A 14,058-nucleotide genomic window follows, 5' to 3' on the forward strand; every position below is an offset into this window, starting at 1 on the left:
TTCCATGTCTGAGCCAAGGAAAAATCCCATTTTGGTTTCTTTGCATAAAGCCTCTTGTTTTTATCCTGTTATGGAGGCCATACAAACATTGATTGATCTTGACTGGGGCACCCCTGAGGCTAATTTCAAAGGGGGTTGGGTTTTGGAAGGCTTGTATTCCCTGGATCCAGTGGCGAGAGTGCGTTTGTGTTTTCTGAAAGTGGATGCGCTTGTCTGTGCCGTCTCTAAGCGGACAATTATCCACGTGGAGAGAGGAGCGGCATTGAAGGATGTGCACAACAGGATTTAGGCCATCCTTAAGCAAGCATTTGAAGCAGTGGCAGTGATATTGCGGATAGCTTCTTGTTCCCTAGTGGTTCACTCTTGTTTACTTCTCTCTCAGGAGGTCAGTGAATCTGGTGTGAATTCCAAAGCAGTTACGGAGCCAGCAGCCATCTTTTATGGCAGATGCGTCTGCGATTTCATCTGCACCAGCCAGAGGGGTGGCTTCAGTAATAGCGGCCAGGCGTCAGTTATGGTTAAGAAATTGGTCGGCCGATGCAACCTCCAAGGCTAACCTTATGAAATTGCCCTTTAAAGGCTCGCTCTTGTTTGGGAGTGAGTTGGAGAAACTGGCCAGTAAGTGAGGTGAATCTCCGGTTCCTCGGTTGCCGGAGGATAAGAATCGGACTACACACGCCTTTGGCATGAGGTTGTGCCAGGGGATCCAAGTGTGCTTGATTCTACAGTGACTTTTCAGAGGATTCAACCTTTAGGTAGGTCTCAGTCATTTCATCCCAGACAGCCCAGACCGGGGCATGGGCTTGGGTAATGGGATCTCCCGAGCCTCCCAATGAAGATTTGCTGACCCACCTGAACCTCTTTTATCAGAGGTGGGTCGAAATCACATCAGACCAGTGGGTCTTGGAGGTGATATGAGAGGGATATGTGCTGGGGTTTTGCAGTGTTCCTCGGGAAATGTTCATGGTGTCTCCCTGCCACTCCCCGCAGAAGAAGCAGGCAGTAGAGTGTACATTATCAAGACTCCTAAGTCTGAGAGCTGTGGTTCCAGTGCCCATGACTCAAGAAAATACGGGTCGATATTCCATTTATTTCGTTGTGCCCAAGAAGGAGGGCTCCTTTCGTCTCATCCTGAATCTCAAAGGGGTCAACTGTCATTTGCGAGTGACTCATTTTCACATAGAAAAATTGCGCTCAATGATAATGACCGTGCAGTTGGGGAATTTCTGACCTCCTTGGACCTGTCCGAGGTGTAACTTCATATTCCCATCTGACCAGAACACAAACATTTTTTGTGATTTGCAGTGTTGGGACGCCATTATTGGTTTCGGGCGCTACCTTTTGGTCTGGCCACCACATGCAGAACATTTTTGCAAGGTTATGGCAGTGGTGGCAGCAGAGTTGAGAGAGGATGGGATCCTGGTACACCTGTATTTGGACAACTGGCTGATTCAGACCAAGTCTCTGGAAGAGAGCTGCCTAGTGACCCGCAAGGTGATCTCCCTGTTGCAGGAGCTTGATTGGGTGGTGAACCTGGCCAGGAGCAATCTTCAGCCATCTCAGTCACTAGAGTATCTCTATGTTCGGTTCAACATGAAACGGGGCAAGGTTTCCCTGCCAGAAGCTTGTATTCAGAAGCTGATGGTGCAGATGCGTCTGTTGATGAACACTATACGGCCATCAATGTGGTCCTATCTGCAGGTGCTCGGTTTGATGGCGGTAACTCTGGAAGTAGTGCCTTGGGCAAGGATTTGTATGCGTCCTTTTCTGCGCTCCCTGCTGTCTCGTTGGAGCCCACAGTCTCAGGATTATTCGATTCAGCTCCACCTGCCAATGGAGGTATGCTTTCAACTACAGTGATGGTTATAAGCGGATCATCTAAGAAAGGGAGTTTCCCTAAAATCACCGGACTGGGCACCCGATTTAATATTTAAATCGGCTGCTGTGGGGGGCGGATCCAAGATGGCTACCGGATGAGTGTGTGTGTGCTGAGCGTCCTCGTGTATTTCTAATAGAAACATTTTCCTGCGATCTTATTTCTCTAAAATGGGGAGGAAGCGTAAACCAAGGGCTTCTTACCCCGCAGAGCCATTGGTGAGCGCTCCGACCGGCCCGATGGACGCCCATGTCACACGCAGTGCCAGAGAACCGGGAGACCTGCCGTTGCAGAGTGGGGGAGGGGAAGTCGAGCTCCCCTCTCTGCCAGGCTCACTTTCACCTTTGAGTCCCGGTGAGAGGATTCCACCGATTAATCCAGCTGCCGGGAGAGAGGCATTCTACCCTGGGGAAGGAATTTCCAACCTAAGTGTGCAGGGAATTTCTCCAGCGAGGCCGGGAGAAGCCCCGACGGCAGCTTCCAGCCCCATAGAAGTGCAGGGGCAAGTCGGTGAGGAAAATGACGCCAGGAGAGGAGAAGTTACAGCTGCGACTGCTACTATTCCCGCAATAGAGATACCATCTTTGGTAAGACCGCATGTGTTTTCTTTTGAGACTTTGTGGGAAGCCATAAATGAGATGAGAACAAATGTTTTACAACAACTTGTGCCGGTAACAGAACAGATAAAAGGGCATGAAAAGAAACTGGAAGTGCTTGAAAAGGCAAATGTGGAGTGGGACCAGCAAACTGCAACTATTCGAACTGAGATAAAAATAATTCAACAAACACAATCAATGTTGATGAGAGACAATAAGATTATTGTTTCAAAGATAGAAAATTTGGAAAACTATGCAAAGAGCCGGAATTTAAGATACATAAACTTTCCTCAATTACCTATGAGATCACCTAAGGAAGTTCTAAATAAATATATGATGAAATACTGAAAATTCCAGAGGACCAAGTACCATCGGTTATAAAGATATTTTATTTGCTAAAAAAAGATGCAGCAATTCCAGAAGGAGAAGTTGAAAATATGGCACCTATTGTCGATCAACCTTTGAATATAACTGCACTCCTAGAAACATCAGATATGGAGATGGCTGTTCCTGCAACCTTAATTGTGACTTTTTCCTCAGAGATAGACAGGGAAAAGATTCTGAAATTAAGTATTAAACATAGAAATGTAAGATTTTTGGGGCTCATGGTCAGAGCCTTCCCTGATCTTTCTCGTGAAACACAAAGGAGAAGAAAGGCTTTTCTACTCCTGAGACCGCAGGTTTTGTTAATTGGGGCAAGATATTTCCTAAAATACCCTTGCAAGTGCGTGGTAAAACACTCACAAAATACATATGTTTTCTTTGATCTACCCCAGTTAACCCAATTCCTAGTTGGAAAGTCCCTGGTAACAGCTGAAACACCTCATGAAGAGGCTCTAAGTCCTCCTTAAAATGTACTAGCACTGTATTATCTGGTAATACTTACTTAGTTAATTATATTTACCTTGAGTTTGGATGATCCTCCCCCTCCATTTTGTGGATCTCAAGAGGAACCATAAAAAGAATTTTTGTGGGATATGGTTTAGTTATGAAAAAATTGTATTTTGATACAGTTTGTATAATTGTACGGTTATCCTTTTTTCTGTACAAAATTTAAGTTCTTGAATTATTGTAAAAATTGCATAAATATAAAATAAAAAAAAAAAAATCACCGGACTGGTTAGTACTCACGATTGATGCGAGCCTCCAGGGTTGGAGAGCTCACTGTCAAGAAATGACAGCAGAAGGGCACTGGAGTGCAGAAGAATCTCTCTGGAACATCAATCGGCTGGAAGCCCGGGCAGTCCGGTTGGCATGCTTGCGATTCAGTGGCAGGTTGCAGGGTCGAGTGGTCCATATTATGTCGGACCATGCAATGACAGTGGCTTACATCAATTGGCAGGGAGAAACAAAGAGCCAGCAAGTGTCGCAGGAGATAGAACAACTTATGGAACGGGCAGAAGTGCATCTTCAGGAGATCTCAGCCTTGCCCATTGCAAGAAAAGTCAATGTGAGAGCAGACTTTCTCAGCAGGGAGAGTCTGGACCCAGGAGAATGGGTATTGTCAGGTGAGACATTTAAGCTGATAGCTGTGGCCTTCTGCTTCTAGACCTGCTGGCAACTTCTCGCAATGTGAAGGTTCCTCGATTCTTCAGTCGCAGGAGTGATCCGAATTCCTTGGGTATCAATGCTCTTGTGCAGGAATGGCTGGAGGACAAGCTGCTGTGTGCCTTTCCCCCATGGCCCTTGTTGGACAGAATGATTGGAGGGTCGAATCACAGAGGGATGGTGCTACTGGTGGTACCCGATTGGCTCAGGAGACCATGGTATACGGATCTGCGAAGGCTCCTGGTAGACTCACCCTTTGGTTTCCAGCACACAAGAATCTGTTGTGGCAGGGACCTGTTCTTCACAAATATCTGACTCTATTTTGTCTTACTATATGGCCCTTGAGAGGGCTCGCTTGCTGAAGCATGGATATTCTACTGTAGCAATTGCCACCTTGCTACGAGCGAGAAAGTTCTCCACTTCCTTAGCCTATGTGTGGGTTTGGCGAGTGTTTGAGGCTTGGTGTAAAGATCAAGGTGTTCTTACTTATTTGGTTAAGATCCCGCTCATTTTGGAATTTTTGCAGGATGGATTGACCAAAGGGTTGGCACTTAGTTCCTTAAAGGTGCAAGTAGTAGCTCTTGCCTGTTTCAGGGGTCAGGTGAATGGTGGTCCCTTGTCAGCTCATCCAGATGTGGCCTATTTCTTGAAAGGAGTGAAACATCTTTGTCCTCCCTTGCAATTACCTGTGCCCTTGTGGAGTCTTAAGCTAGTTTTGAATTTCTTAGCAGGCCCTACGTTTAAACTGATGTGTAACCTTTCTTTGTGGTTACTGACCTTGAAAACTGTGTTTCTTGTGGTGATTTATAGAAACATAGAAACATAGAAATGACGGCAGAAGAAGACCAAATGGCCCATCTAGTCTGCCCAGCAAGCTTCACACATATTTTCTCTCATACTTATCTGTTTCTCTTAGCTCTTGGTTCTATTTCCCTTCCATCCCCACCTTTAATGTAGAGAGCAGTGATGGAGCTGCATCCAAGTGAAATATCTAGCTTGATTAGTTTGGGGTAGTAGCCGCCGCAATAAGCAAGCTGCACCCATGCTTATTTGTTTTACCCAGACTATGTTATTAGCCCTTATTGGTTGTTTTTCTTTTCCCCTGCCATTGAAGCAGGGAGCTATGCTGGATATGCGTGACGTATAAGTCTTCTCCCATGCCGTTGAAGCAGAGAGCCATGCTGGATGTGCATCAAAAGTGAAGTATCAGGCCCATTTGGTTTGGGGTAGTAACCGCCGTAACAAGCCAGCTACTCCCCGCTTTGTGAGTGCGAACCCTCTTTTCTTCTCCCCTGCCGTTGAATCAGAGAACTATGCTGTATATGCATTGAAAGTGAAGTATCAGGCTTATTTGATTTGGGGTAGTAACCGCCGTAACAAGCCAGCTACTCCCCTCTTTGTGAGTGTGAATCCTTTTTTCCACATTTCCTCTTGCTGTTGAAGCTTAGAGCGATGTTGGAGTCACGCCTGTGTATGTTTATTTAATAAGGGTATTGACTCCAGGCAGTAGCCATCATTCTGGCGAGTCACCCACTCTTCATTGGCAGCCTCTTGACTTTATGGATCCACAGTGTTTATCCCACGCCCCTTTGAAGTCCTTCACAGTTCTGGTCTTCACCACATCCTCCGGAAGGGCATTCCAGGCATCCACCACCCTCTCCGTGAAGAAATACTTCCTGACATTGGTTCTGAATCTTCCTCCCTGGAGCTTCAAATCGTGACCCCTGGTTCTGCTGATTTTTTTCCTTAGGAAAAGGTTTGTCGTTGTCTTTTGATCATTAACACCTTTCAAGTATCTGAAAGTCTGTATCATATCACCTCTGCTCCTCCTTTCCTCCAGGGTGTACATATTTAGATTCTTCAATCTCTCCTCGTACGTCATCCGATGAAGATCCTCCACCTTCCTGGTCGCCCTTCTCTGTACCGCCTCCATCTTGTCTTTGTCTTTTTGAAGGTACGGTCTCCAGAACTGAACACAGTACTCCAGGTGAGGCCTCACCAAGGACCTGTACAAGGGAATAATCACTTCCCTTTTCTTACTCGATATTCCTCTCTCTATGCAGCCCAGCATTCTTCTGGCTTTAGCTATCGCCTTGTCGCATTGTTTCGCCGACTTCAGATCATTAGACACCATCACCCCAAGGTCCCTCTCCTGCTCCGTGCACATCAGCCTTTCCCCCCCCATTGAATACAGTTCATTTGGATTTCCACTCCTTGTTCTGTGTGTAGAATTTCCACTCCTTGTTCTGTGTGTAGAATTTCCACTCCTTGTTCTGTGTGTAGAATTTCTGAGCTGTAGGTCTTGTCCTACTGGGAGCCATTCTTCTGAATGACTCCAGGGGCGATACATCTGCATACCGATCCTTCCTTTTTGCCAAATGTGGTCTCAGATTTTCATTTGAATCTGTCTATTTTCCTGCTGTCACTGGGTAGGGAAAGAGATGTGGAGGAATATAGCCTGTTGCGACCCTTTGTCAGGAGACATATAGTAAGGTATCTGGAGGTTTCTAAACTTTTCTGGAAGTCGAATCTCCTGTTTGTCCTCCATGGTGGTAGTAAACAGGGTGAGTTGGCTTTGCAGGCTACAATAGCTCACTGGATTAAGGAGGTAGTCACATCCACGTACATGGATGCTGAATAGCCATTGCCTAGTCAGGTTAGGGCTCATTCCACTAAGGCTCAGGCAGTGTCATGGACAGAAGTTAGATTGTTGTCACCTTCAACATTTGCCGAGCTGCAGCATGGTCCACCTTATACACCTTTTCCAGGTATTATCGTCTGGATGTGCAAGGCTGAGATGACACAGCCTTTGCACATGTGGTTTTGACTGGACTGTGGGCAGCCTCCCACCATATTTGGGAGTAGCTTGGGTACATCCCATTGATTCTGGAAGGCAAAGAGAGAATTTGAAAAGAAGCTTGCCGTGGAAGCAAAAACTCATAATAAAAACATTTTCAGGTACATTCAAGGTAAAAAGCCTGCAAGGGATTCAGTTGGACCATTAGATGATCAAGGGGTAAAAAGAGCACATAGGGATGAGAAAGTCATAGCAGAGAGACTAAATGAATTCTTTGCTTCAATATTTACTGAGGAAGATATGAGAGATATATCCGTGCCAGAAATGATATTCAAAGGTGAAGTTCCAGTTTCTCTGAATTAATCTCAGTGAATCTGGAAGATGTATGAGGGAAAATTGACAAAATAAAGAGTAACAAATCACCTGGACCAGATGGTATACATCCCAGAGAAAGAACTGAGAAATGAAATTGTGGACCTACTATTGGAAATTTGGAAACTATCAATAATATCATCTATGGTACCTGAAGACTGGAAGGTTGCCAATGTAACACCAATTTTTAAAAAGAGATCAAGGGGTGATCCAGGAAATTACAGACCAGTGAGTCTGTCTGTGCTAGGCAAAATGATAGAAACTATCAAAGAACAAAATTGCTGAACATGTAGATAAGCATAGTTTAATGTGACAAAGCCAACATGGATTTAGCCAAGGGAAGTCTTGCCTCAAAAATCTGCTACATTTTTTAAAGGCATAAATAAATGTGGATAAAGGTGAGCCAGTTTATATAGTGTACCTGGATTTCCAGAAAGCATTTGACAAAGTCCCTCATGAGAGACTCTTAGGAAATTAGGAAGTCATGGGATAGGTGGCAGTGTCCTGTTGTGGATTGCCGACTGGTTAAAAGAAAACAGAGCAGGGCTAAATGGTATATTTTTGCAATGGGAAAAGGTGAATAGTGGAGTACCCCAGGGATCTGTTCTGGGAACGATGCTTTTTAATTATTTATAAATGACCTGGGAAGGGGAACAACAGCTGATGTAATTAAATTTGCCGATGACACAAAATTATTCAAAGTAGTCATATCATAAGAGGATTGTGAGAAATTGCAAAAGAACACTGCAAAACTGGGAGACTGGGCATGAAAATGGCAAAAGAAATTTAATGTAGACAAGTGCAAAGTTATGCACTTAAGGAAAAGAAACCCAAATTATAGCTACAAAATGCAAGGTTCTATTTTAGGAATCACCACTCAGGAAAAGGACCTAGGTTTCATCATTGAAATCTTCTGCACAGTGTGCAGCAGCAGCTAAGAAAGCAAATAGAATGCTGGGTATTAGGAAAGGAATGGAGAAAAAAAAACAGAGAATATCATAATGCTTCTGTATTGCTCTATGGTGCGACCTTATCTTGAGTATTGTGTGCAGTTCTGGTGCCCACATCTCAAGAAAGATATAGCAGAATTAGAAAAGGTACAGAGAAGGGTGACCAAGATGACAAAGGGGATGGAACAATTCCCCCTATGAAGAAAGGCTAAAGAGATTAGGACTCTTCAGCTTGGAGGTGACGGCTGAGGGGAGCCATAATAGAGATCTATAAAATAACGAGTGGAATGGAACAAGTAAACGTTAATCAGTTGTTTACTCTTTCAAAAAGTACAAAGACCAGGGGACATACAATGAAGTTACTGAGTAATACATTTAAAACTAATAAGAGAAAATATTTTTTTACTCAACAAATAATTAAGCTCTGGAATTCGTTACAGAGGATGTGGTGAAAGTTGTTAGTGTAGCTGCATTTAGACAAGTTTCTGGTGGAAAAGTCCATTAATAATTATTAAGGGAGAGTTGCAGAAATCCACTGCTTATTCTTGGGATAAGCAGCTTGGAATCTATCTACCACCTTGGGATCCTGCCAGGTACTGGTGACCTGGATTGGCCACTGTTGGGCTTGATGGACCTTTGGTCTGACCCAGTATGGCAAGCTTTATGTTCTTATGTAAAAAAACACACAAGCTGTAAATCGATAGACAGCTTTTCTAAGCTCAAGCTGACCGACATTTAAGTATTACAGCTTTAGTTATGCAATTTCCTTAAGAGTAATGCCAAAATATTCCAAATAGTTGTACAGCCTGGCCTCCTGCTCAAAGCTGCCAAACAAAAACAAAACATTGGAAAGCCATGCCATTTTTAAACATAGAGCAGCTGATGGACAGTCATTAAGGGGGCATGGCTACCATCAAAAAACCTTGACAAAGGTTCATTGATTATGATAGAATAAGCAGCTATAAAAAGATAATATTGTAATCGCTACAACAAAAACACCATGGCTATTATTTTGACACTTTACAGTTATGGTCATCACCGCAGGCCGCTATAGGGAAAGGAGCACGACCCAAAAGGTGGTGGGGGAGGGAAGAAAGGAAAAGAGGTGGGGGGAGGGGGTTCAATTTACATTATTGTGGTTGTTTGACCTCTCTTTCCTGTTTGTTTAAAAACTAACTCTGTCAGAGTGCATTTGAGTGCTATTGCTGCAGACCACCACCTCTAGGAAGGTCTTTCACTTTCTCACCATCAGAAGGCTTTTAATCATCTTCATCCACTTGTTCGAGTTCCTTCAACTCAATGGGACCTCAAAATAGATCTTTCTAGATTGTCTTCCCCGTTCAAACCTTGAGTGGATCTCAAATTTCTATCTTAGAAAGTGTTTTTAATAGTAGTGACATCTGCATGTAGAGTGAGTGAGTTTCAGGCTCTAGTAATCCATACTCCTTACACACAGATTTTTAAAAATAGAGTAGTTTTGAGAGCCCTAAGTATTTTTTTTAACCAAAGATGGTTTCTCAGTTCTATTTGAATCAATCCATTGTTCTTCCACCGTTTTTTCCAAAGCCTCTCTCCAGCAAAGCTGAACACTCTCTTTACACATTGAATTATGGAAAAGCTTTTTTGTTCTACTTAGAAAAGTCCAAGATTTTCAGAAATCTCAACTGTTTCTCTCTCATGATAAAACTAAGCAGGCTTTACTAGTAAAGAAGCAAATCTTATGTGCATAACTCTGACTCCATTTCCTATTGTTACATAGAATTTGGAAAGCATCTTCCTGCCAAGGTTAAAGCCCATCAGGTGAGGGTGATGGCACCTTCAGTAGCTCATCTCGAAGAAGACTTTCATAATGATAGCCATTTTGGCCAAACAGTGTTAAGAAATCTATTTAACTAGCAGCTTCAGCTCTCCCTCCTTCCTCTTCTTTTTAATAAGTTGCAAATCCTCTGTATCCAGCAAAGGTTCAAATATTTCCTTACAACGTGTTGTGTAGCTGGATTTGTCCTGCTTGCCCAAAAGGAAAGCTGCTTATCTATAATAGGTGTTATCTGTAGACAATAGGAAAAACTAGCCATACAATCCCATCTCCTCTCCTGGTATCGAACTTTAGCTAGGGAAGGTATGGAGGCAGCTGTGCAGGAGTGCTCATGCATGCTCGGACTTCTAGGTCTTTCTGAGCTCTGAGAGAGCAAGTTCCATGCATTGATTGCCCACTTATATGTACTGTTCACGGAGAAAACCTGTTATAGGTAAGCAACTTTACTATCTAGATTTGAGTATGTGAAAGCACCTTCTAACCAGTCAGGGAATGGATGCTTTTAACTTCAGATAGTGTAAATCAGTTTAAAAGTAAACAGGATTTGTGAAAATTGAATGGTGGATGCCGTTGCACTTTTAAAAATCAAGTTCTTAAAAATTGGAGGAAATTAATAGCTGCATTATATTACAGTAATGGCTACAGCTCAGAAAAGATCAAACTTGAATTATTATTAGGGGTTGTTTGTTTTTTTTTAACCAGTATGTAAATTTAAGTTGTAACATGCAAACTGAGTTTCTTTCAGATGTGTTTTTCATTTATTTCTGTAGAAAGTATAAGTCTGTCTTTGTAGCTTGTGCTCAGGGCTGGCTTTAGAAATGTGCTGCACAGGGATGCTGCAGCAGCTTTAATGGGTGCCACCTCAGCTCTGGCTACAGAGAATATGGAGCTGCTGCTGAGCAGAATGTAAAGGGGGCAGTATCACATCACTCAGGAAGGGTATGGGGAGATGGTGGCAGCCGCAGTAAGGCCAGCCCTGATTGTGATATTAAAGAATCAAGAAAAAGATATAGTATATGAGCCTTTGAGAGCCACACAGAACCTTTCACGGCTGACAACGTGACCTCTCAGGCTCACATACTACAACATTTTTTTGTTTGTCAATTAATCACAAACTTGCAAAGACTCATTTTCTCTAGGACTTGTAGAGCTTCTAGAATGCAGACCGTAAGACTGAGATTAATTTTTATTTATATTGCCTGTTTCTTTGAATGCTCCTATAAAGATTGAGAAGTTGAAAAAGGAGTCCAATCATAAGACAAGTTCAGATGTCCAAATTCGAGACTGCAGAACTTTGAAAGGAGGGCATGAAGTGAAAATAACCACAATTGTGACCGCAAGAGGGAAGGAATCTGCTATCGCCAAAGTGAAACCTGGAGAAAACAGCAGGAAGAGCCTTCAGCTTTTAAAGGATATGCAAACGCTGCAAACTTCACTTCGAAAAGATGACATATCCTGGGATTATTGATTACAACTGATCTGTTTGCTGTGCATGGTTTTAGAATGCTGTGTTTCCATTTTTTTGTCCGACTGAATTTAACTATCAGGTTCTAATCTTTTCACATCCTTTATTTGTACTATGTACAAATAGCACTTTCTAAACAAAGGGACTGACTATTTGATACAGACGTAAGAGTGCAAATTGTTTTGGGTACCAGGTACTTTTTACTGGATTCAGTTGTGACAGCCTAATTAGACAATCTGTGGCATTAAAGCCAAACTGTCGGTGTTTACATACATATCATGGTAGTGGCCTAGCTCCTCTGTTTCTTTAATTCCTTCTTTTGAAAGTGAAGGTATTTTAAGACTAATTCTGCTCCATATCTTATATTTTTCATCATATTCTTAGATCTTTTTTTTTTTTTTGTCCAAACGTATTTACAATATTAAATTTGGTTCTGGAGAATTAAAGGTGGCAGCCGTCATTGGAGAATGTTTTTAAAAATACTGAACAATACAAAAGTTGTAAAATATATATTTTACCCATTTTCCTGTACTGGTGTTGAGATCAGTTTTTATACTGCCTGGGAAGACCTGCAAGGTAACTTTCCCCACAGTGTTTCCCTTTGAAACACTGGCAAACACCACAGGCCCAAAAGCACCTTATAGCTTTGCACCGCTTTTACTGCAGGGGCAAAGTACATGCAGGGAAAGTACTCTTGTGTAGTTTGTTTTCCTTCCCCCACCATTATCTCACTCCTGGGCTTGCCCCTTTCACCTTTGGCTAAAAGTATCTCTTCTGAGGAAGCACACGTGCACTCTTACCCATTTCTTACCTATGGGGGATGAACCTGGGTAACTCCTTCTATTAATCATACACGTGTGCCCATGTGCTATGTGCATTATGAGGGCAATTTTTAAAGGGATTTGCCTGTGTTAGATTATTGTTAGCAATTGCAAAGATTTTGTACGATAAACAATGCAACAGCATATAACGGCTAATATATATTCTTCAGTTGCGAAACCTGTTAGTCATATTTAAAGTGTATAAAAAGCAGTCATTGTATTCAGTTAATACATTTCTTATTCATAATGAAAAAGTATTTCATAAAAACCTAAGAAGTGCCATGCTGGGTCAGAACAAGATGCAGCAAGCCCAGCATCCTGACAGTGGCCCGTCCAAGTCACAAGTACCTGGCAGGTCCCAAAAAAGATCCTAGTTCTTATTATTCCTAGGGCTTTCTTTAGTTTACCTGGCTAATAAGGTTTTATGCATTTGTCCAAACTTATATAAACCCTTCTATTCTAGTTGCCTTGACCATGTCCTCTGGTAGCCGATTCCACAGGTGATTGTATGTTGAAATACCTTTTACGATTTGTTTTAAATCTGCTGTGGTCACTTTCCTGGAGTGTCTCCTTGTTTTAGTATTGTTTGAAAGGATAAATAGCTGCTGTTTATTCACCCGTTTCACCCCACTCATGATTTTATAAATTTCTATAATGTCCCGTCTGTCATTTCTTGCCCAAGCCAAGGAGCCCTAACCTCTGTAGCCTCTTATCATTGCAAAGCCATTGCATCCCCTTTTGCATTTTTGTTGTCCTTAGCATCTTTTCTAGTTGCCCCTTGTCTTTATTTTTCTTTTTGAAATGGGGCTGCACACGATATTCAAGGTGTGGTTGCACCATGTATTAATACAATGTATTAATGTAATAATGTACAATGTATTAATAATGTTTTATTCTGCATTCATTTTTGAATTTATTCTTTACATTTTATTTGCCTTTTTTACCATTACTGCACCCTGAGGTGAGAATTTCAAGGTATTGTCCACAAAGAATCTAAGGTCCTTTTCCTGGATGGTGACTCCTAATAGGGAAATCATCGGCAGCATCTGGAGTTTTTCCTCTCTGCATCACTTTGCACTTTTCCACATTAAATTTCCTCTGCCATTCAGGCACCCAGTCTCCTAATCTCACAAGGTCCTTCTGCAGTTCCTCACAATCTTCTGCTGTTTTAGCAACTTTGAATAATTTCACGTCATCTGCAAATTTGATCACCTCATTCTTTGTTCCCTTTTCCAGATCATTTGTGAACATGTTAACAGTACAGATCCTAGTACAGATTTCTGTGGTTCTCCACTAATAGCTTTTCTCCATTTGGAAAACTATTTAGTCCTAACCTCTGTTTACATAGTAACAGGCTGATGGGGGATAAATAAAAACATCCTTCCTGTCTTACTGCCTCCTATTCTATGACATTTTAAATTTCTTGATGGGTCTCTCATGGGGAACTTTTGAATTTTCATAACGCATTTCACAATATACTGTATCAACCAGCTCACCTTTATCTTCATGTTTATTTACACACTCAAAAATTGAATAAATTTCTAAAGGCAAGACTTCCCTTTACTAAAGCTTTCCTCATTAGACTACATTTACTTGTATAACCAGTAACTTTTTTTTTTTCCTAGCATGTAGCAGATGGACTCATTACAAATGGGTATAGTGTGCTCATGCTAGCAGTTGGAGACGGATCTGACGTCAGCACGTGGTACATATACCCCTTTCAGGAAGTGTAGGCGCTCAGTAATTTCCGTCTCCAAAGCAGTTTGGAGCTACCTCACGCTCGCTGAGCGTTTTTCCAAATTCTAACGACTAAATTC

At 42.2% G+C, this 14,058-nt stretch overlaps 1 protein-coding gene across 1 annotated transcript in view; it reads left to right on the forward strand.

The window, feature by feature from the left end:
- The window catches only part of CEP57 (centrosomal protein 57), a 97,243-nt gene extending 84,102 nt beyond the window's left edge, over positions 1 to 13,141 (forward strand). Inside the window, exon 11 of the mRNA XM_029602375.1 lies at positions 11,181 to 13,141. Coding sequence (XP_029458235.1) covers positions 11,181 to 11,423 — 243 coding nt within the window. The 3' untranslated portion in view covers positions 11,424 to 13,141. The remainder of the gene's footprint in view (positions 1 to 11,180) is intronic.
- Positions 13,142 to 14,058: the final 917 nt, after the last annotated feature.

Source organism: Rhinatrema bivittatum, chromosome 5 (assembly GCF_901001135.1).
Source record: "Rhinatrema bivittatum chromosome 5, aRhiBiv1.1, whole genome shotgun sequence".
Classification (NCBI taxonomy): Eukaryota; Metazoa; Chordata; class Amphibia; order Gymnophiona; family Rhinatrematidae; genus Rhinatrema; species Rhinatrema bivittatum.